This window comes from Pseudoliparis swirei, chromosome 10 (assembly GCF_029220125.1).
Source record: "Pseudoliparis swirei isolate HS2019 ecotype Mariana Trench chromosome 10, NWPU_hadal_v1, whole genome shotgun sequence".
Lineage (NCBI taxonomy): Eukaryota > Metazoa > Chordata > Actinopteri > Perciformes > Liparidae > Pseudoliparis > Pseudoliparis swirei.
The window spans coordinates 13,242,802-13,264,026 of NC_079397.1; the positions used below are offsets into that span (position 1 = coordinate 13,242,802).

Consider the following 21,225-nt stretch of genomic DNA (forward strand, 5'->3'; position numbering starts at 1 on the left):
CATGTTTACATGGAAAGAAACAGATCAGAATCAGAATCCCCTTTATGTGACATTCTGTCGCTGACACAACAACTTTATGTCTTTAAGTCTATGCTTAATTTATCGAAAAAGGTAGTGTTTACATAGGCTGGACAAATATGGGCAATCACTAAATTAATTCTGAGAAGTATTTATCACAAGGGAAAGCATTTTCTTTGAATTATCTCTCAAAGTATACCCTGCAAACAACAGACATTTATGAGCCTGACTGAGCATGTTGTATGACTATTACAAACCCCCTTCGGCACATTAGTCAAATATGTATGAGCCGTATGCTGTCCTTTTTCAAGGCCTCTAAGTGTGTCTGTTTGATGGTTAAGCGCTGTTTATTGTGAATATTAAAATGTCTCATGTGAAAAGGCTATTGAAAGCAGTGTTTCATGTTGTGGTCTCAGTCAATTGACAACAATTCTGGAGAAGCACACTGAAATGTACTCGTTAAAGCATGAGTTACCCCAGAGGCAATGTATCGTAACTGGAGCAGTATTAATCATACTTTGCTTTTTTTCAAAGCTATTTATAGTTCATCTCTATGAACTAAGGCCGGTGTAACTTCCCAGCAGCAATTCAGTTCAGGGGCCAAATTATTTCATTTCCCAGGGAATGCTTATGGCCTGGGAAATCCTAGTGCCCAGATGACAGCTCTGTAGCTGAACCATGACCTCTCTGACATTAAGATTACAATAGCGTATCATCATCACGAAAGGGAAATTGAAATATCCATGGTTCTTTTGTTAACACGTAATTAGTATTCCAAAAATTCTCTTACATGGAGTCTTGCATGCTATTATCTTCACAACTTGCACCTATTTCTTATCTCCTCCCATTCTGCACTCGCACACATTCCTGCCATAAAAGCCACGAGCGGACAGGACCAAACCATCTCCATGGGGAGTGCGCTGAGACTAATAATTATATTAGGCTTTATTTCCTGACTGGAATTTTTCACAGACTTCGGTTTCTTTATAAAAGTGCTTAAGTAAAAAATATATCACCATCTGCCGTGCCTAAATGGCCTCTTGGTAATTATGTGGAACACAGCTGGGAAAAGTCTAACCCCGTTCCGAAATAGTGGACTCGTCCTAACACTGCCATGTTGGATGCGACTGGCTCAGGGCTCTCTGGCTACCGGACTTCCCAGGAAACTTTTTGCCGTTTTCCGTCTTCGCCCAGTCGCTGCAAGTTTAACCTTATTTTAAAAACGAGTGGGACGTTGCCCTGCATCCCCGAACGGCATTAATTTCTTGACAACCCAATATCCCTGGACCTCCGGCATAAACTACCGGCGTGAGGGGGTCGGAGGAAGGCCTCGGATGACCGAGGAGTTGTTTATGTCTCTCTGGCTCTCCCATAACGAGTTACGGTCGGTGCATACCTCATACATTTATCCCTGATAATGAGCGGACATCCGTCGCAACGGCGACCAGCAAATGTCTCGTCCATACAACTGACACCGCAGGAAAATGAATGCCTTTTCAACCACCTTGGCAGGAAATGTATCGTAAGTTGTTTGTTTTTTCTCCCCCCAATCAAATTGTTTTACGATAGCTGGCTAAGAAACAACGCTAATCCAAGCTTCTCCGGTGTTTCCTGTCTCCACACGAGAGATGGCGATCGCTTTGAGGGGGTGCAACGGTGTGTTTTGTGGCCTCTAGTTTGACGTAGTGTGAGTTTATCGCAGGTAGCGTGTGTACTTCTTCCCATGGAGCCTCTTGAGACTTCACACTGAAGAGGGTGGTTTGTTTTGACACTCTGGGCGACTGTTTTCAACGTCCCCGTTTTTGGGGGGGTTGGAGGGGGGACTGTGACATTTGGGCAAACCGCAAGTTTGTATTACTGCCCCGGGCCTCCTCCGCTGATGCGTCCTTAACTTACAGCTTGACACACCTGAAGTCACCCAGGAAATCACCCCCACCACGCTGCCAACTAGCCTGACAGCATTGCGCCTAGCCCCGCCACAGCTGAGTTAGTCGTCGTTTTTTAGGGGGAGTGGAGGCTGTTAAATCTATCAGTAATGATGTTGTCCTTGCATTACATAAGGTAGCTGAACCCTGGTTGTTTTTTTTGGGAAGTGTGTCCGCCGTGAGGAATGCGCCGGCCAGACTTGGCTGACTCACACACGTTAGCTAAACTAAAAGTCCTGCGAATGCAAGACATGCCAGTCACAACTGTGTGTGTGTGTGTTTTTCTGTGTATGTGTGTTTTGAAGGAAGGCTGCCCCACCAGTGAGATCATTAGTGCACTGTCACGACTCAATATTCTGTGAGTCTGATGTCGCATAACACGTGTAGCATCCAGCTGACTCACTTGTATTTTCTCGTGCACTGTGCCATAGCTAGCTAGCCCCCCATACCCAGCAGGGTGTAGCACATTTCAAGTAAGACATCTGCAGCTGCATTGCACATCATAAGCTTCATCACGTTTCTTGCAAGACGGGTTTCCCCCGTTTTGCTCTTAGTAAGCCTGATCCACTGTGGAAATATTTGAATATTAATAAACTATATACACAATTGGGTCCTATACAACTCCAATTAAAAGGCCGCTTCGAATCAAAGGATGTTTGCCTTCCAGAGTAGTTTAAATATTTACTCTTGCTACCTTTGAGCCAGTGGATCGTAGTCTCACAACCATCCTGTCCTATCGCATTTAAACTGAGCATTGGACTGAAAGATAGACACAGGGTTCTTACGGTCATGGAAAACCTGTAAAAGTCATGGAATTTTAAAATGGTCACTTCCAGGTAATGGAAAAAACTTAAATCATAAAAGTTTTGGAAAAGTCATGGAAATTTGTTGTCATCACATGTTCATTTATGCCGAGTTTGAAATAATTAATGTGATTTTTAAAGAAAGACGCTCAAAATATAAGCCGGCGTACGCTCTCAATACGCAACATTTTTCATGTCTATACCGAGATTTCAGTTAAGTCATGGAAAAGTCATGGAAATCCATCGATCAAAATGTGTAAGAACCCTGTAGATATTGAAAAGACTTCATAGTAACACAGGTGCAGTTGCACACTCTGATGGCCGTCCTGTGGCATGAGCGGTGGCCTCTGCAGTGTTCAGAGGAGTATCCTGCGGCCAGCAGACAGAACAATTTGGACCCTTCTGTCTTACTTAATGAATGCTGAGTGCATCACCACCGCCTTGGAGGTAGTAATGAAACCTTTGAGTCTTTCACTGTAAACGTAGGTGATATTACTCTCAGCAATGAGTGTTTCTAGATCAGCCTGTTTCCCTCAACCAGGTGTATCCAAAGAACACCTAAATGAAAAAAGCAGGGTGGGAGATTCTTTCAAGTTTCCTCTTACCTGCACAGTTTCTCCGTCAGGTTTTGAACATTTTATTATTCACCTTACCTTAGTTACATAATACAAATTGTTATGAGCTGGAAAGAATGTCGCACCGTCACCCGTTATTGATGGCCTTCAGATAAGACGTGTTTTAAAGTCAAGTTGTCTGATAAGTTAAAGATCAACTATGTATCTGGCGTAGCATAATCAAGTTTGTTCTGTAGATTATGGGTTGGATTACAGGGTTCGTACGGTCATGGAAAACCTGGAAAAGTCATGGAATTTTAAAATGGTCATTTCCAGGCCTGGAAAAGTCATGGAAAAAACATAAATCATAAAAGTTTTGGAAAAGTAATGGAAATGTGTTCTAATCACATCATTTACGCTGAGTTTGAAATAACTAATATGTTTTTTTAAAGAAAGATACTCAAAATATAAGCCGGCGTACGCTCTCAATACGCAATATTTTCTAAATTGTTAATGTTTATACTGAGATTTCAGTTTGGTCATGGAAATGTGGTTTAAAGTCCTGGAAATCCATTGGTCAACATGTGTAAGAACCCTGAGTTTAACATGCAGACGAGGCAAAAGGTATCCAAATCTGCATTACTTTTGGATAGTGCAGACTTTGACAGACTTCTCAGGTCCCATTTTCATTGATCATACTTTCCGTTTTAACGTGTCCAGTAAAGGTGGCGTGGCTGAGTGACAGAGAAATGGCTCATCCTCTCTGTGTCAACAGGGCTCACCTCCTCATTCTCGTCACGCACTTGTTTTTTTGAGCTTTCTGTGTGTTCCTGGTTTGCTTTGGGAACGGCTACATTTCCTGTCCCATGACACGGGATGTCAGGCCTGCATGCGGCCACCTGGCGGGGACGTCCCGCCTCCTGCTTCACAGCAGGACCTCTACCTATGTAACCTGTTTGAAAAATCCAATGACGTGTTTCCTCCGGCATTCTGGCAATTGTGTCATTCAGCGTGTGACAGAGACGTGGAATGGAGAACATTCCTCACAGGCCTACGCTCGTGTGTCTGTACACGTCCTCGCATGCAGAGAGACTTTGGGCGAGAGAGAGAGGGACAGGAAGAGGCAGATATTTAGTGGCTGACTGAGCAATTGTGCTCCTATGTAATGTCGTTATTATGCAGAAAATGTGAGAGTGACAACCACCTTAACTTAGTTTCTGATTGCTGCCTTCTTCCCCAGATGCACATCCATAAGGAGTTGATTTATTCCAGCTGTAACACGCTTGTTGTATCCGAGCTAATTGTTTGAAAGTCTCCTTGCATGTGTGCCTGCTTGGAAAACAGCGATACAAAGTGCACCATGGTTTCACTACACTGCTTCCAGAGTGGCCTGTTGTATCGTTGTTCTAATTGCGTGGGTATAAAATTGCCCAATACACAGTATGTATGTACATTTTGTATTTTTTTGCATTTCCATGACTAAATTGTTTATTAAAATCATCAAGTGTAGCTTGATTTTGCAAAAAATGGATACACAGAGTATATGTTGCAAGACTTATTCCTGTAAATTTCTAACTACTTGGATCATGTTTGAAGAATTGCAAGTATTTGTGAAAATAATGCAGCAGCATGCATAAAGAAAGAACGACTCACACAGGTACATGAAACAGTGGTCTTACTTATTGGTATTCCTTCACCATCAGCAACACGGTTTGACTGGGCAAGAGGTGGAAGGGGTCCAATTCACACTGAGTGTGTGTGTGTGTGTGTGTGTGTGCGCGCACAGACTGCCTGATCAGCAGTCCCGTCCAACAGGAAGTCCCGTGGTCGGCCTCCTCTGGTGATGTTTGCTGCAGAAGTGCAACATGACTCTTTTTCTTCATTTTACACCATTTCTCTCCTTCCCGTTCTCCCTTTTCGTCTCCCCATACCTGTTTCATGTCATCTGCCTCCGTCCCCTCCCTTTACATTCATCTCTTCCCCATCAGCGCTTCTTCAAGCCACTTTTATTTTCCTTCCTCTTCATCACTTCCCTCTCTTCTTACGTCTACACCGTCCTTCTTTTCTCCACCGCCTCTCTGCACCAACAACTCATCCTGCCTTCTGATTCTCACTCGTATGAATCTAATCGGAAGAAAACATTGCCTTCTTCGAGACTCGCTACTCGGAGACAGATATTGCAACCCTTCACATTTCATACAAAATGTGTTATCCGTTAGGTTCAATTATTACTACACGACAGCATGTGTAGCTTTTACTGTTTTCACCTCTGACTCTGTATGTGTGTGTGTGTGTGTCATCATGGTAAAGCAGGGACTACCACAGAAGCGGGTTTGAGTGCTTTGCCAGGTGTTAATATGTCTGTTTCTGTCTGTGGACAGATCGTGTCCCGAGTTAAGATCAAAATGAAGGCTGTGTTTGAAGACGGTGCGGTTCGAGCGCCGGAAGAAGGGGGGGGGGGGGGGGGGGTAGGAAACGGGCAGTTTTTCTCGAGCATTTAATGCTGTGTGGTGCCTACTAATCTCCTTAAAGGCTGTGATTGTGCTCTTGAGATCGCCTTCATTATAGCAGCAGAGAGATGGAGACACCAAAGGTGTTTGAGAACGATTCCAGAAAAGAGAGAGAATTGTGTGTATCAGGGTTCGTACGGTCATGGAAAACCTGGAGAAGTCATGGAATTTTAAAATGGTCATTTCCAGGCCTGGAAAAGTCCTGGAAAAAACGTAAATCATAAAAGTTTTGGAAAAGTCATGGAAATTTGTTATAATCACATGTTCATTTACGCGGAGTTTAAAATAATTGATATGTTTTTTTAAAGAAAGACGCTCAAAATATAAGTCGGCGTCCGCTCTCAATATGCAAAATGTTCTAAATTGTTCATGTGTATACCGAGATTTCAGTTTGGTCATGGAAATGTGGTTTAAAGTCCTGGAAATCCATTGGTCAACATGTGTAAGAACCCTGGTGTATGTAAGAGAGTGAGCGAGTGTTTAAAAAACATGTTTTATTGTATTCTATGATGCCATGGACCTTTGGCCCCGTCTGGAACTATCGGCGCTCCATGGGCCTCAGGGCCAGGACACCGGCACAGTCGCCGCTACAAAGAAACCCTAGAACGAAACTGTGCTGTGGCCGATGTGTATCTGATCCAAATGCACACATTGGAGAGCTGTAATGCTGCTTTGAGGGTGAATTATTGTATAAATATGAATATCTTGTTCGTGAAGGGCAAATTGCCTCTCTGTTGAGGTTGGAGTCGGTTATAAAATCAACATCTTATATTTTGGGACACTAATTGGTTGATGTGTGTTCGAGGTCACAGTCACACCAGCACTATGACATAACTGCTCCTCTGCATGTGCACTTGTTCTGTGACCTTGTCTTGCCTGTGTTTTGAGCACGTTTATGTGCGTCATGTGCCGAGGCTACAATGCCGTACTTCCTGTAAGAAGGCATCGAGTGAGGTGAGAGATCAGGCCCGGAGAGACGTGACAATCTCTGTGGGAGTTCCTGCTGATGCTGGACAAACCGTTACCGGAGGGGCGACTCGTGGCACGGTGGAAGAGCGGGGTCGTCCCTTCACACAGAAAGTATGGAGGACTTAATGACTGAAGTATAAATAAATAAATGCATGAATAAATACAAGAATAAATAAATACATTTATAAATAAATACAGGAATAAATAAATAAGTGCTTAAATAAATGTATAAATAAATCATGCTTTAGAGTCTAAAGCATGATTTATTTATACATTTATTCTTGTATTTATTTATTTAAGCATTTATTTATTTATTCCTGTATTTATTTATTTAAGCATTTATTTATTTATTCTTGTATTTATTGATGCATTTATTTATTTATTCTTAAGTCATTTTAAGTCCTCTATAAGAAAGTACATGATGCTTAGGTAATCCCTTCAGATGGTCCAGGACCTATCGGGGTGGAGTTAAATGTGAGTTTGCTGACTGGAAAAACATACGCCTGGATCCTACCAGGAGTATTTGTTATTCATATTTCATACTGGAGGCATTTCAAGTATCAATATTAGGACAGGGACCGGAATTTCTCTTAATGTTATTCATGTTTAACGACAGCTTTATGTATTGTTGCTCACTTCTTGAAACAATCTAATAACGAAGAAGATAAAAAGAGACAAGTGTGGCAGCAGAAAAAACCACAACAAAACGAGCCTTGCTGCTTTAGAAATGGATGTTTCGCTGTCATTTCGAAGATAACGGATCTGCTATTGGTACTTCAGAAAGTTCCGGAGGGAGAGCGTGGGAAATACCAGCGTCGCAAACCTCCTCTCTTTTCTGTGACACACACACACACACACACTCTCAGTCCAGCATGAGACACAAAAAGTGTGACTCTACGTTTTGCTCCAGTAGATGCTGACAACACTCATTGTCACATATCGATAAGCGCACTGGTAGCAATAAAATCCCAACGATGCACATCCATACACACGGAATTACAACCAAACACACGGGCTCCGGTGTTGTCTTGAAGTATGCAGCAATTCCTGGAACCACTGAGTTGAAAAGGCCCCAAAGATCGCCAGGCATTTCCCCTTCTCGGTGCCGTCGCTTTCATCTGTGTGGTAATGACTGTGAGCCGGGACCCCTGCAGCAACCTGTAAACGCAGTGCGAGTCTGATCTGCTCACATGATCATGGATGTGTGTCTGTGCGCGCTACAGGGGTGCTCGTCTGTGTGTGTGTGTGTGTGTGCAGTTTAGTCTCACCCCACTGCTCGCCCAGCAAGAACCCTTTGTGTGAGTGTGAGGAGGTTAATGACGTGGCGTGTGCGCAAACATCGGTACTCTGTATGAGAGAAGAGCTGAGATGCTGCTCATGTTGCCGTGTGTGTGTGTGGGGGGGGGGGGGGGCTTCGTTTTTCTTTACTTGGAGCTGCTCAAATGCTTGCAATGTTCTGAATGCACGACCAGAGTGAACCCAGCAGCGTGCGTCCACAGACGAGGGTGGTGTCAACGGTGATTCATCCGCAGTTGATTCAAACGGATTTGTTACATTTCTGTGTTCCATATTATAAATGGACTAAATCATTTTCGGACCCGTCTCATCGCTCTAGTCTCGTTGGCTCTCACTGATATCCTTCAGCTTCGTGTTTGTCAGATGGCATTGATGGACTCCCCCCCCCCATGCTGCCCATCACACACTTGTATTCTAGGCATTGGTCCTAGTCTGGTCTAATTCAGATGCACACTCTTTTAAAACGTCCTCAGACTGAAGCAGTGCCGTATCTTCAGCATCGCAGATCTGTAGTTTCGCAAACATAAGTTTTACCGATTTTTTTTTACAAAAAGTTGAATACTTCACACAAATCTCGAAGTCCGTCTGCTGTCGTTCTTTGGAGGCAGACCATTAAATTGGCAGAATACACCGACAAACATCACATTCTCTCTCTCTCTCTCCGTCTCTCCAGTCCTTGTCCGCAGCAGTGGTCCAGGTGTTCACGGCAGACAGGAACTCCAGCTGGAACAAGAGATGCTGCGGGGTGGCCTGTCTGGTCAAAGACAACCCCCTGCGGTCCTACTTCATCCGGGTCTTGGACATCAAGGTAAGTAGATGGAAAGCAGCTCTGCACCTCGTTGTGGTTCATCCCTGTCGACTGGCAGATGATTGTACTCGTGGTGTACCACCATTTGACATTCATAACAACCTTGTATTTTTATAGCCACATATGTGGGATGCCTTTTTAAGCATTAAGCTGCTTAATATCTGTGTCATAATGCTTCATTTAACTTTGTGTTTGTGGGTTTTTTTTCCCCACAGGATGGTACGATAATGTTTGAACAGGAGCTGTACAACAGCTTCAGCATCTACGTTCCCAAACCCTACTTCATCACATTTGCTGGAGATGTGAGTTTCACTCGCTACAGCTTTCTCTTTTTATTTGTGGTCCTCTGTTTTCATCAGAACTCAAATCTGGGCATAGACGAGTACTTTTTGTTGCTCTGTTTTTATTTATTCAAGAAAATGCAGCTGGAGAGGGCAATGGTATTATCTGAACCCTTTTCACAAGGTGTTTCTTTGTTTCTTCAGCCAAACAAAGAGCTCCTGTCTGCCATATGGAAAAGGGTAGATTATTTGAAACGGATTTGAATAAAGAACCAGTTCTCAATACGTAACCCTAATAGAACCTGTGTTGATTCATAGAGATGATTTCTTTCAACAAAATCATTTTAAAGCTTATATATTCTTCTCCAGAAATGATATTGGAAAACTGTCATGGGAAGCACTTGAGTCAACTTCCAGCTCTGCTCACAAAAAGACAAGGTGTCTATTTGCATCACATAAAACAAAATATTTTGTAGAAATCCCAACTTTATGGAACATCTAAAGCGCTCCTTTATACAAGTGTGTCTTTATTTGTGGGTCGAACATCTTAGCCGTTGGGAACAGTTGCTCAGACTCCAGCAGACCATGAGGTATGTGGGACAGCTGATTGGGATGATAATGCTGAGACTGGGAATTTTGCATATAAATGAGGTAGTTTAGGTCTGTAATTGGCCCTTGAAAAGACAAATGTATGTGTTTGTATTTCATTTTTACAAAGTTGTGTGTGTGTGTTTACAGACGTGCCAAGTGGGTCTGAACTTTGCCAGTGAGGAGGAGACCAAGCGTTTCCATAACCATTTGATGGAGCTCATTGGGAAAAGACAAAGGAAATCTGGTACCAACTTACTGCTGCTGCCGCCCACTTGCCTACAAACCTACCTACTCGCATAACTCACTGAAAAACATGACGTGTTTAGCAAATGTACATCTTGTGTTCAAAATAATCCAGCAAAGGGATGCAGAAAGTCTTCAAGATTAATGGAGCAACAAACATGTTGTCACGTCTGCTTCTGTTTGCTTTGGTCTTAAATGATCTATTATCTAATATTAGTGTACGCACAAGATACATTTTTATTTCTAAACTTGTCATTGAAAAATAAAATAAAACACACAGAACTAGACCTAAAAGAAATTAATGAAATTCAATACATGATCTAAATTAGTTGTGAGGCACTAGGCTGATGCTTTCATGCTCCAGTGTATTCTGGTCAGTACTTTGGTGGAGGATTAATTTAAAAGCGTCTGAGTATTATGAAAAGCGCTATAGAAATTTGATGTATTATTAAATAGATGCACATGTTGGGTCCAGAAGGTCATGTATTCATTTTGTGTCCTAAGGCTGTGAACTTTACCACCTCGTTCTTCTGATCTACTGCGATCTCTTTTCATTTCCTGGAACCTTTTGATAACACACATCACCGTTTTCAGTATCATTAAGGTGCTCGTATAAAGTTCACCAAGTCAAATCACAAAATTAATGACATATTGGATTAATATTCATATACAAGGGATGTCTATTTGTTCACTTTTCAAAGATATATATATATATATATATATATTTCTGAAATGGTCTCAGCTTTGGTGCTGCTGCAAAACCTTTCAGACAGTTCTTGACTGTCTTTGTCACTGTGGGGGGGGGATCTGGATCTGGATCCGTTTCCACTTGAATGTTTATGATTTCTGCAACACCAACAGATTACCTTTTAGCAAAGCCTCTGGGATGCATCTCAACACTTCACACATGGGATAGAACAAATGTGCTGACTGGCCCAAGGGGGGGCACTACAGTTATATGTTTCAATGATCAGCAGTGAGACGGACTTTATCCCTCATGGGTCTAATATTTCCAGTTGGCATAGCATGATTTGAACATAGGGATTTAATTGACCACTTTGCCCTTAAATATGTTGTATTCATTAAGATAATACATTCATAGTACTCAAGAAATGCGTTGTTGAACAATGTTTGTTGATCATTTAAATGTTTTTTCATCCAGCACTAAAAACAGATTTTGTCACTACAAAAAAAAAAAATTTTTTTTTATATATATAGATATATATGAATGAATTTTTTAGTTCACCCGAACAGACAACTAATTAGTGGCCCTCGGTCGCTAGCTTTCATCCTCACTTGCTTCAGATCGTCGTCTTCTTCTGCGGGTCATTTCCTGACCCTTCAGTTGGATCATTCTTTCATCTTTTCCCCTTCAATTCTCTGCATAAGACGCCTAATCTTATCTACAAGGCTTCTTCTGTTTGACCTTCAGCCATTGGAAATCTCAAGCTGTGTGTCTGTGTGCGTGTCTGTGTGTCTGTGACTAACCTCTCCTAAACACGCTAACCGAACACTTTGCTTGGCAATCTTTCCAAATAACTCCATTCTGCGGGGCACAATCCCGCCGAGCCCCGCTCTAACAAACCAATACACTCTTCTCCATGTGTATCTGTGCTCTGATGCACTCGACACACGCTTCTCACTAACACAACCCACTTCATACGATTGTAACGATTGCATTTGTCTGTCTGTTCACAGAGAAGAGACGCGACCCTCCAAATGGTATGTTTTCCACTGTTTCCTGTCAATAGCTTCAGAAATGCACAGAACAGATGATGTGGGAACCAGAGTCAGACCTATTACAAACCAGCCAGCATACACACTAAAAACAGTTTAAAAAATCTGCTTCTGAATTACATTTTTGTCCCACAATGCATTGCACAAAGACTGTACTTTATTGATTGTAGATGGTGGTGAAACGGTGGTAACATTTGGGAAATCATTGTGCCTCCTCTTTGTAATGTAATAATGGTATTCTACAATTACTGTTTGACTTACAGACACGGACAGATGGATAACGAGCAGGATCGAGAACTTCTTAGAAGTAACCGAGTTGTTTAGGAATTTAAATAAAGCACACGCTCGTAATGCCGTTGCAATGTGTTTCCACGACACAATATTACAGTGAAGTGGCGTCTGGGTCTGAACGACGCCCTTCATGGCCCGACCCTCGCTCAGCAGCCTGAGGACGAAACGTGTGGATATGCACACATTTGTTTGTGGACACGCAACCTAGTTTCACCCCGGAGGAGCCGGCTCTGGACCGACAAACGGCGTGATAAGAGCCAGCTGGCGTGTGTGTGTGTGTGTGTGCAGAAGTCACATGTGGTAAGATGCCATATATCACGTGTCGTACACGACGTAAACAACCACGTAACTCAGAGCTATATGGTGAACCCTTTTGGGACATTATGCAGATCGGTTTGGGCTTTGCGTTGGTATACACTCATGCCGCTTTTATACATTTATATTTTTTAGGCCACCCACTGGAAAAGAGGAACGGACAAGCGTTCTCTAAAGGGGATGTGTTCATTTACCTATGCTGTCGTGCATAAACGTTTATACCAGTTCCTATCTTGGATTTGTCGTGCATGGTTTCCGTTTCTGATCAAGTGCAGCTTGTCTTTGAATCGGTTCCTTTCCAAAGGAAGTCATCCGTCTCCATCTGGCTCACGCTCACTCCCCGTTACCACGTCACAGCTCTGTTGCTGTCGGTCGTCTCCCGTCCGGCTCTCGCTTTCCATCTCTTCTGCCCCTTTTCTCCTGCTGCCCTTTCCCGCGCTCCCCCTTCTCATAGGCTTCTTCTCGTTGAATCCGTCTTCCCTTTCCTCGTTTCTCCGTCTGACTTTTAATGCTGTGCCTCCTTTCGTGTTTTCTCTCACCAGGCAGATTCATCATGTTTTAGAAACCATGGAGATTAACGCGGGATTATGCATGGATGGGTTTTAATGGTTGCGTAAAATCTAGCACTCAATCCAGAATGATTTGCTGGGATTAGATCCCTGTGTATGTGTGTGTGTGTTTGGAGGAGATGGTAGTGGAGGTGGGTGGAGAAATGTTCACAGGGATGCAATCCGAGCAAGATAATCCGACAGTGCTCCCTGCTGTGATGGAAAGTCAATGGAATAGAAAATGATTGCAAAAAGGATACAAAATATGCCGAGCTCAGACGGACGGATAAAGCCGGGGGAAAGAAATCTGGCGAACAATTTGCATAGAAGAGAACTGTGGCCGTGGTGGAAGGAATGTAAGAGGAGTCAACGTTGGCCGGCGTTGGCTTTCTCGTCTCCCTTCTGAGGGCACTGCTGGATGTGTGCGTGTCGACTCCACCAGATGTCAGATGAGGACATTAGTTCAGTGAATGCAGACCGGTGCATCGTCACCGGTTGGTGTTGTGGCCGTGTGCTGGAAACCTTTGGAATCATCTCGGCTTTTAGCGGAGGAGAAACCTTTTCCCCGAGAACTGGAATCGATTCTGAAATCGGAGAACAAGGCGGTTGTAGTTTCTAACTGCAGAGTCATGTTGACGCGTCGGCCCGTGTTGCGGATGAGACCCTCCTGCGGTGCTTTCCAGTAGACTACCGTTCCCGGTTCATGGAGAAAGAACGTTTCCCGATCTCTGGCGCCAAAGCGAGGCGATTTCTGAGCCACACATCTGCATTTGTTTGAACTAGGATCTCCCGTGAGCTCTCCATTTGATCTGGCTCTTGCTATATTGCTGCTAGGATGATGTTCTTCACCACCTTCCTGTCTGCACCCTCTGAGGACCTTCATTTTGAAGGCAATGGATCAGGAGGAGGAGCAGCAGCAGTATTAGTAGGGGGTGGAGATTTGAGCCCAGGGAGTTGCCTCTCCTCTTTACACTGCCTGGTTCTCCCTCAGGATGAACTGTACCCATCTCTCTCTGACCCGACTGATCCGCTCCCCATAGTCCCCGAAGGGCGAGCTCACAACGTGGTGGGCAAAATGTTTCTTGGTGTCAGTATGAGCACGTGCGGAGCAAGAGATGGGGGGGGCGTTTGGGACCGGGTGAGAAGGCGACGCAGCCGTTCGGCCTCGCCTTCGCCCAGCAAAACACCCAAAAGCCCCTGTAGTGAGCGTGTTCAAGGTATGCGCTCCCGCTGAGGCACTGGGACCTCTCGTTGTGGATTTGGCTGCATGTTTATGTCGAAGTTAATATTAGTGGACATTTTTTTTCTTCCCGGACATCTTGGCATTTAGTTTTGTCCATTTTCTGTTAGTTACTCGTTGTTGTCGAGGCCGGGCCTAATTTAGATTAACATCTTAATAAGGGCGTGGTTAAGTAAATGAAATAAGATGCCTTTACATAGCTGACACTTTGGATGATTAATTGAGACGCCAGACATGTCATTTCTAGCCCTCTATTTGTGTTTATTTAAAAAGCACTCCTACTTTTTGAGATCTCAAGTGTGTCTATTTTCTGATCCATTCATTCCCATGCTTTATTATTATATAAACCATAACGTCGTTCTCTCTGTCATTTTTAAGGCCCAACGTTGCCCATGGCTACAATCGACATCAAAAACCCGGAGATCAGCAATGTCCAACGTTTCCAGAAAAACTCTCAGATGAACAACATGGTGCACTCGACCTTCCAAAAGAGGGAGAAGAAGGGCAAGCCGAAGAAGAAGAGGCTGACCAAGGCGGACATCGGCACACCGAGCAACTTCCAGTGAGTCGGCACAGGCGCTTAGTGGGTGGGGTTCAGGTCAGCTGATGGACGAACATCGGCATGTGTGGCACTATGTGATGAACTGATGTGGTCATGATTCTCTTTATCAAAGCCCTGATACTGCCAGACAGTATGGCGTTATATGCTCATGTGGGTCCGTGCAGATCAAGATTAAAATACAGATTAAACATTGTAGGAACCAACAAAGGCTGTGACGGTAGGTGTATGAGGTCATTGTACACGTTTCCCATATGACAGATTCCTTTATCCCTCTCGTCCATATAAGACCTTGTGAATCAGGCCGAGGTTTTAATCCAGGCTGTCGTTAGTGAGAATCTAACCTGACTATGACATGTATTTAATGATGTTGAGTTATTACTTATATTTATTAATTTCTGTATTTATTTATACATTTATTCTTGTATTTATACATTTATTTAAGCATTTATTTATTTATTCCTGTATTTATTTATTTATGAAAACATATCTAAGCATTTATTTATTTATTCTTGTATTTATTCATGCATTTATTTATGTATTTATTTATACTTAAGTCATTTTAAGTCCTCCATACCTGACAGGGTGTGATTGGAAACGCAGGAAGATCTGTGCTGTGCTTCCAGGACTATCCGGTGGCAGCTCTCAGGGTCTCTTATGAGATACTGCAGGTTACAAATGGGCCATCTGGGTAGAAAGTGAGAGTTAAAGAGTTATTGTAGTTTTTGCAGCAGTCACTAGTTTCTTTTTTTTTCTCCAGAAATGTACTGGACACATCTTTATCAACTCATTTAGTTTGACTTGTATAGACTCTCACATTCTCTCTCTTTTGCTTCTCTCACAGGCACGTTGGGCATGTAGGATGGGATCCCAACACAGGTTTTGATGTAAGTGCAAAACAAGAATGGAACGTTATGTTTGAATATCTCTCGGCACACGTTGGAGAATGTGACCGCTAGATATTCCTAATACGTGGCACCTAGTTTATCTGTTCGTCGGCCACACATCCCTCTTCCAGACAAAAATGTTATATGTCGTCTCCAAAATACAAAGCAGAGCTGCGTGGCCAAGTGTTTAGGAACGTTACACAAGGAGATTGTGGAGGGAAGAGAAGCACCATCAGTAATTATGATGGATTCTGGATGATTAGTATGAGATCATGCAGGTCAGAAGACTTACTCTGTGGGTTAATGAAAAAGATGAAATTCAGATGAGTTGGTTTCATAAGTTAAAGCTTTCAGGAATTATTTGAGTGGGTGACGTCAGTTGAATAAATAAAGCCTGCTCGCCTCTCAAATCTTGAAAACTGGAACACAAATAAGTGGATTCACAAATGAGCAAGGGATGTATCTTCTAGTCTTACCAGCTGGTGCTTTTTTTATTCCATATTGTTACGTCTGCCGATAAAGTACCCACTTTATAAGTGATAACCAACCAGAAAGTAGTAAACACCACACACGTGGCAGCTTGGTCAACTTGAGTGCATGTGAGTAACAACAGACATAAGCAGTGGACCGGTTGTTGTGCCAGGAAATAAGTGAAGAGTAAATAGTGTAGTTCTAACAAATGATGAGAAATGCCAGATCTGTTCCAACTTATTTTCAAATGTGGGTTAATTAACTATTTATGTTCATATATCTCCCTGGAAGTGTTACTCCTCACCACTAGGTGGCAGAATAATACCTGGTATTTCTGTCTCATTCCTCCAATGTCAGTCCCACGATGTGTAACTGAGCTCTTGAATCCCATCACAGATGTTAACATGTCGAGCATGAGCTAATGCACCATGCTCGTACATGAGCACGCCTCTCTGTTGGAGCCACTAGGTTTTAACTGTGTTGCGAGTCTGATCTTGTCTTAATGAGGTTTCAGCTGATGATGAGTCGAGGTTTTGTAACTTGTAACTCAATAAATTCAGTTTGAGCATCCCTTATTTTATGAAATCAAACACTTGTAATAATAAGTTCTCCATTTTCTTTCCTCAGTTGAATAACTTGGACCCCGAGCTGAAGCATCTGTTCGATATGTGTGGCATCTCTGAGGATCAGCTGAAGGACAAGGAGACCTCCAAGGTCATCTACGACTTCATTGAGAAGAAAGGAGGCGTAGAAGCTGTCAAAAACGAGCTGCGGAGACAAGGTAAGGCAGATGCACCGTTGGGGTTTCACGGATCAAATTTGCTGACATAAAAGCAAAAGGGTATTGAAGAAATTATCAGATTCTTTGTTTAGGAAAAGAAACGTTATCGTAAAGGGAAATAAAAAATTAAAAACTTCCCGCACTTTTGCTTGGAATAGTCCACAGTAAGCTTTTTGCAGGACACTGATCATGTGGAAATGTTGACGGGTAATTTGTTAATGTAACTAGTTTGGTGGTTCTATCCCCAGGTCCGCCCCGGTGGCTTGGTAGGTCGGTGTGCATGGTCTGTGCATGTCGGGTGGACTGTAATGACTTCACAATTAAATGATGGCGTGAGTTCAGTGTTTGCTCTTTTAGACTCGTGTGTGTTTGGAGTTGGTTTGTTTCCTCATCACGAGCTGACTCTGACGTCTGGAGACAGTAAGCAAACACAGACTTGTAGAGCGACGTCAACAGGCTGCCCCCGGTGGCCCGATTGTATAACTGCATGATGCGTTGACATGAGCAACAATTGGGGGAAACAAATTGTTGACAGATGTGCCGTGAAATTGCTTTCTGACAGCGATGCAGCTTGTTGACAGATGTGCCGTGACATCCGTTGTGAGCATCCCGGCGTCACGCCCCCCCGCGAAACGGAAGTGTGACAAATACATGAGATGTGGATGTGTGTCGAGGCTGCAGTGTGAACTGTGACGGCTCCGCTGGGACGATTACAACTTCACTCTTTTTGAACTCCCTTTTTTTTTTTTTCTCCCCAGCTCCTCCGCCCCCTCCGTCCAGAGGCGGCCCCCCTCCCCCGCCCCCACACCATGGCTCTGCCCCACCTCCCCCTCCTCCAGCCAGGGGGCGAGGTGCCCCTCCACCTCCTCCCCCCTCCAGAGCTCCCATCTCTGCGCCCCCTCCTCCCCCTCCGTCCCGGCCGGGCATGTCCGCTCCGCCGCCTCCGCCGCCCAGCCGACTCTCTCTCCCGCCTCCCCCTCCGCCAGCCCATGCCTCAATTTCTGCTGGGCCTCCCCCACCGCCTCCTCCTCCCTCATTCGCAACTCCATTCAGCGGCGGAGCGGCGCCTCCTCCCCCTCCGCCGCCGCCGCCACCTGGCCCTCCGCCCCCTTCCCCCATGCTGCCCTCGGAGGCTAATGGCGGGGATTCATCCGGCAAGTCGGAACTGCTGACTCAGATCAGAGGAGGCGCCAGCCTGAAGAAGGTGGATCAGAAAGAGCGGCCGGTGTCCACCAACACCGGCAGAAACGCACTTCTGGACCAAATCCGACTAGGAACCAAACTCAAAGTGGTCCGTACACACGCGACACGCCCCTCCATCCGACATGCGTGTGTCTCGATCCCGTGCTTTAACTCGTGCCGTCTTCTTCACAGAGGGACGACAACACAGACGCATCCCCTTCCACCCCGGCCCCCTCGGCAGGCATCGTGGGCGCCCTGATGGAGGTGATGCAGAAACGGAGCAAGGCCATTCACTCTTCAGGTACACGGAAAGACATTCGCCATCGAAATATGATCTTCCTCTCGGACCCAGTAGAAGTCCACTTGACTGTTTACAAACTGTTATCAGTGCATCATTTATGCGGATGTGTTATTCCAAAGCGGTTTATATTCAGATCTGTTTGTTTCTCAATTACTTTGAGTGGACACTCGGCTCTTGAGGTTTTCTCTCCAAAGTGCTTTGAGACGTAACGCCAGCCTCTTGAACTGAACAACAAAAATATGGAGCAGTTGCATCACACCGGTCGCAGGCACTCAGACGATGACACACTGTCGCCAGAGTATAGATTAGACTTTCACCACTTCCTCGTCGCTCTTTAACAACCCTGTAGTTCCTCTTTTTTTTTCTATTTTGAGTCTGTGGAGGAAACGTTTCTTCTCTCGTTTGAAAGAACCTGAAGGGTTACTGTCAGACAGAGACATATAGACACTCGTACATCTATATGGATACAAACTTTATCTGGAAAAGGAAGTGATTTTGCCCTTGTTTGATAATAGGATCATTTGTTCTGTGGATTGCATTATTTGCCGTATTTTGAGCTGTTTATGGTATTCTTCATGTGAACGTCTTCTCTTCACAGATGATGACGAGGATGACGATGAGGACTTTGAGGATGAGGATGACGATGAATGGGAGGACTAGCGATAGTTTCTTCTTCTCTTTTTTTTTCTCCACTCTCCAGGCCGTGGATGATTATGACACTAAGATAACTCAAAAAAAGAAATCTTTGATTTCAAAATCCTAAATGTAAACGTTCCATCAGTTTGGTGTATATTTCTGTTGCCTTTTTTTTATGAATCTGTGCAATACCTCATGTCATCTGTATATGCTTGTCATTCTCATATCTCCGTCATGTCCGTCTCTGTCTCCCGAGAGCAATACTTCTCATTTTAACTGTTGGAACCTTTTCCATCTCTCTCTCTCTCTCTCTCCTCCTCCCACATTCCCAACTCGCCTCCATCTGTTACTCAGCCATCTTTCATATCTGCTGCCTCCCATCACTCATGTCCTCCCCCCCCGCCCCCTTTCCTGTCACTCTCCCATGTTCACATCCCACAGATTAACACGTGCAATTTTACATCAAGTTGTCTCTTGAACCTTAGAATTTAATATTTTGTTGTTGTCTTCTTTTGGTCCGTGATTTGAAGGGAAGGCTTCGTCGCCGCAAATCTCTCAACAGTCGTTTCTTCATTTTTTGTCAGGAGGAAAAGAATTGAACTATTTTCATACCCTATTGCGCTCTAGTTTATTTTTAGTTTTTCAAATGAACCTAGTCTAGCATTCATATTTTCTTAAGACTAAGAAGAAGAAAAAAGGAAGATGCTCTTTTTGGAATATTTAGCTTCATTTGCTGTCGACTGTAAATTTGCTCCAGAGTTTGATTCTTGTTATATTTTTGCACAGATTGAAAGGAGACTCGCTGCATGAATACAGGACATATTTTCAGGTCCTTATCATTATGGGACATGCGGCTTTAAGTAATAAGGCACTTGGACATTAAGCATTTTTAACCGTTAACCCCCCCACACTACATAAGTACATGCAAAGGAGGTAGCCCACAGTTTTATGGCTGGCTATCTGTTGGGAATTTTACTCTATTTCTTTTGTTGGGTCACTGTCTCGCTCGAGATTCAGTTGAAATTGTGCTTCTTTTTTTGTTTCTTTTAATCTTTTTTTTTTTTTACATTAGAAAGCAGAGTATTGATCAATGTCTGTTTGTTGGAATCGGGTCATCCATCATGTTAAACTTAAGTAATAAAGACATTTTAGTTCTACACACCCGTTGCTTATAAGGGGTCCCTATGCTAAGTTACTGGACATAAACATAAAGTAGTATTTCTCCTGTCGTAGACACTAAGTACTGATTCATGGCGTCATTCAACCAAGTATCCACATGTTCTTGACGAGTAAGTCATGAGGTGTAACGTAGGAAACGTTAAAGCAACTCTGGTCAATTATTCTCTCCAAAGACCAGGTGATCAGGTGTATTTTTATTTAATGGTGGATTCTTCACACGGGACAAAACATTAGAGGCCATCGATTAAAAAAAAAAAAAAAGGATTTGAAAATCTGCTTATTTATGACACAAAGACAACTGCAGTGGCATGACTTGTCCTGGTGGGGTTGAACCATCCACGTGGAGGCTCTGTGCTTTGCACCCGCTGCAGTGACGATTGTGTATGGAATTAAGCGAGACTGCATTGTATTGCTCATGAATTCTACTTAAAATGTGTGAGAGGGAATGTGCTAATTCCTCCTCAGGAGTCTCACTTTAAATCTGAGTGTCGAAGGGCGCCAGAGTCGGTAAACCGCTAACGTCTCTCTCCTCAGCGCGTCAGACTTGACGTGGCCTTCCAGAGCGCTGAGACACAAACGTCTCGCCCTCAGTGTGACAAATATCCACGACACGTCAACAGGAGTTTGTTTCTTTGTTCTTTTCTTTCCAAGAATCTTGGTGCCCTCTCTTTAAATTATGTCTGTTAGAGGCACATTGCCACTTGTTTGATGTAAGAACTGACCCTCTTGTCAAATGTCGAGATACTTTGTGGGGAAACCTTGCCATGTTGTCACTGGTGTTTGCTTCTGTAGGTGACTCGGTCAATAAGGACGCCAAGCCTTCTCAATGAGGCTTGACAAATGATGAACTCTTGCATTGTACACTCCAATAAAAGGTTGATATTTACACATTTTGGTGTTTGGGCTTTCTTTACCTTCACACACTGTTAAAATGGGTTTTTCTCCCCCCAAAGTTTTACGATTTAGAAGTTAAACCTTTTATGGTTGATTTGAATGTACAGATTTGAGTTGTTACGGGAAAAGGAGACTGATCCTAATATTAATGTGCACAGACTTTGTTGCACTTTTGTACAACTGGATTAATTGTATATCCCCACGAG

At 43.6% G+C, this 21,225-nt stretch overlaps 1 protein-coding gene across 2 annotated transcripts; it reads left to right on the plus strand.

Annotated features, from left to right (window-relative positions):
• The first annotated feature begins 838 nt into the window (after positions 1–838).
• waslb (WASP like actin nucleation promoting factor b) lies at positions 839–21,015 on the plus strand. 2 transcript variants are annotated; one of them, XM_056424470.1, is made up of 11 exons: positions 839–1,540; positions 8,749–8,883; positions 9,099–9,185; positions 9,903–9,999; positions 11,697–11,720; positions 14,508–14,691; positions 15,533–15,575; positions 16,674–16,827; positions 17,586–18,118; positions 18,202–18,310; positions 18,909–21,015. In XM_056424470.1, the coding sequence occupies exons 1-11, from the start codon at positions 1,436–1,438 to the stop codon at positions 18,968–18,970; spliced, it is 1,533 nt and encodes a 510-aa protein (XP_056280445.1). In that variant the 5' UTR covers positions 839–1,435; the 3' UTR covers positions 18,971–21,015. The 2 variants fall into 2 exon arrangements, with proteins under 2 accessions (XP_056280445.1, XP_056280446.1); XM_056424471.1 differs by lacking the exon at positions 11,697–11,720 and having other exon boundaries at positions 840–1,540.
• Positions 21,016–21,225: the final 210 nt, after the last annotated feature.

Excerpts from the sequence above, each read along its gene's own strand:
- waslb (XM_056424470.1), top strand. The coding sequence starts at position 1,436 with ATGAGCGGACATCCGTCGCAACGGCGACCAGCAAATGTCTCGTCCATA. Across the intron at positions 1,541-8,748 it reads ACCTTGGCAGGAAATGTATC|TCCTTGTCCGCAGCAGTGGT; the intron begins GTAAGTTGTTTG and ends CCGTCTCTCCAG. Across the intron at positions 18,311-18,908 it reads CAAGGCCATTCACTCTTCAG|ATGATGACGAGGATGACGAT; the intron begins GTACACGGAAAG and ends TTCTCTTCACAG.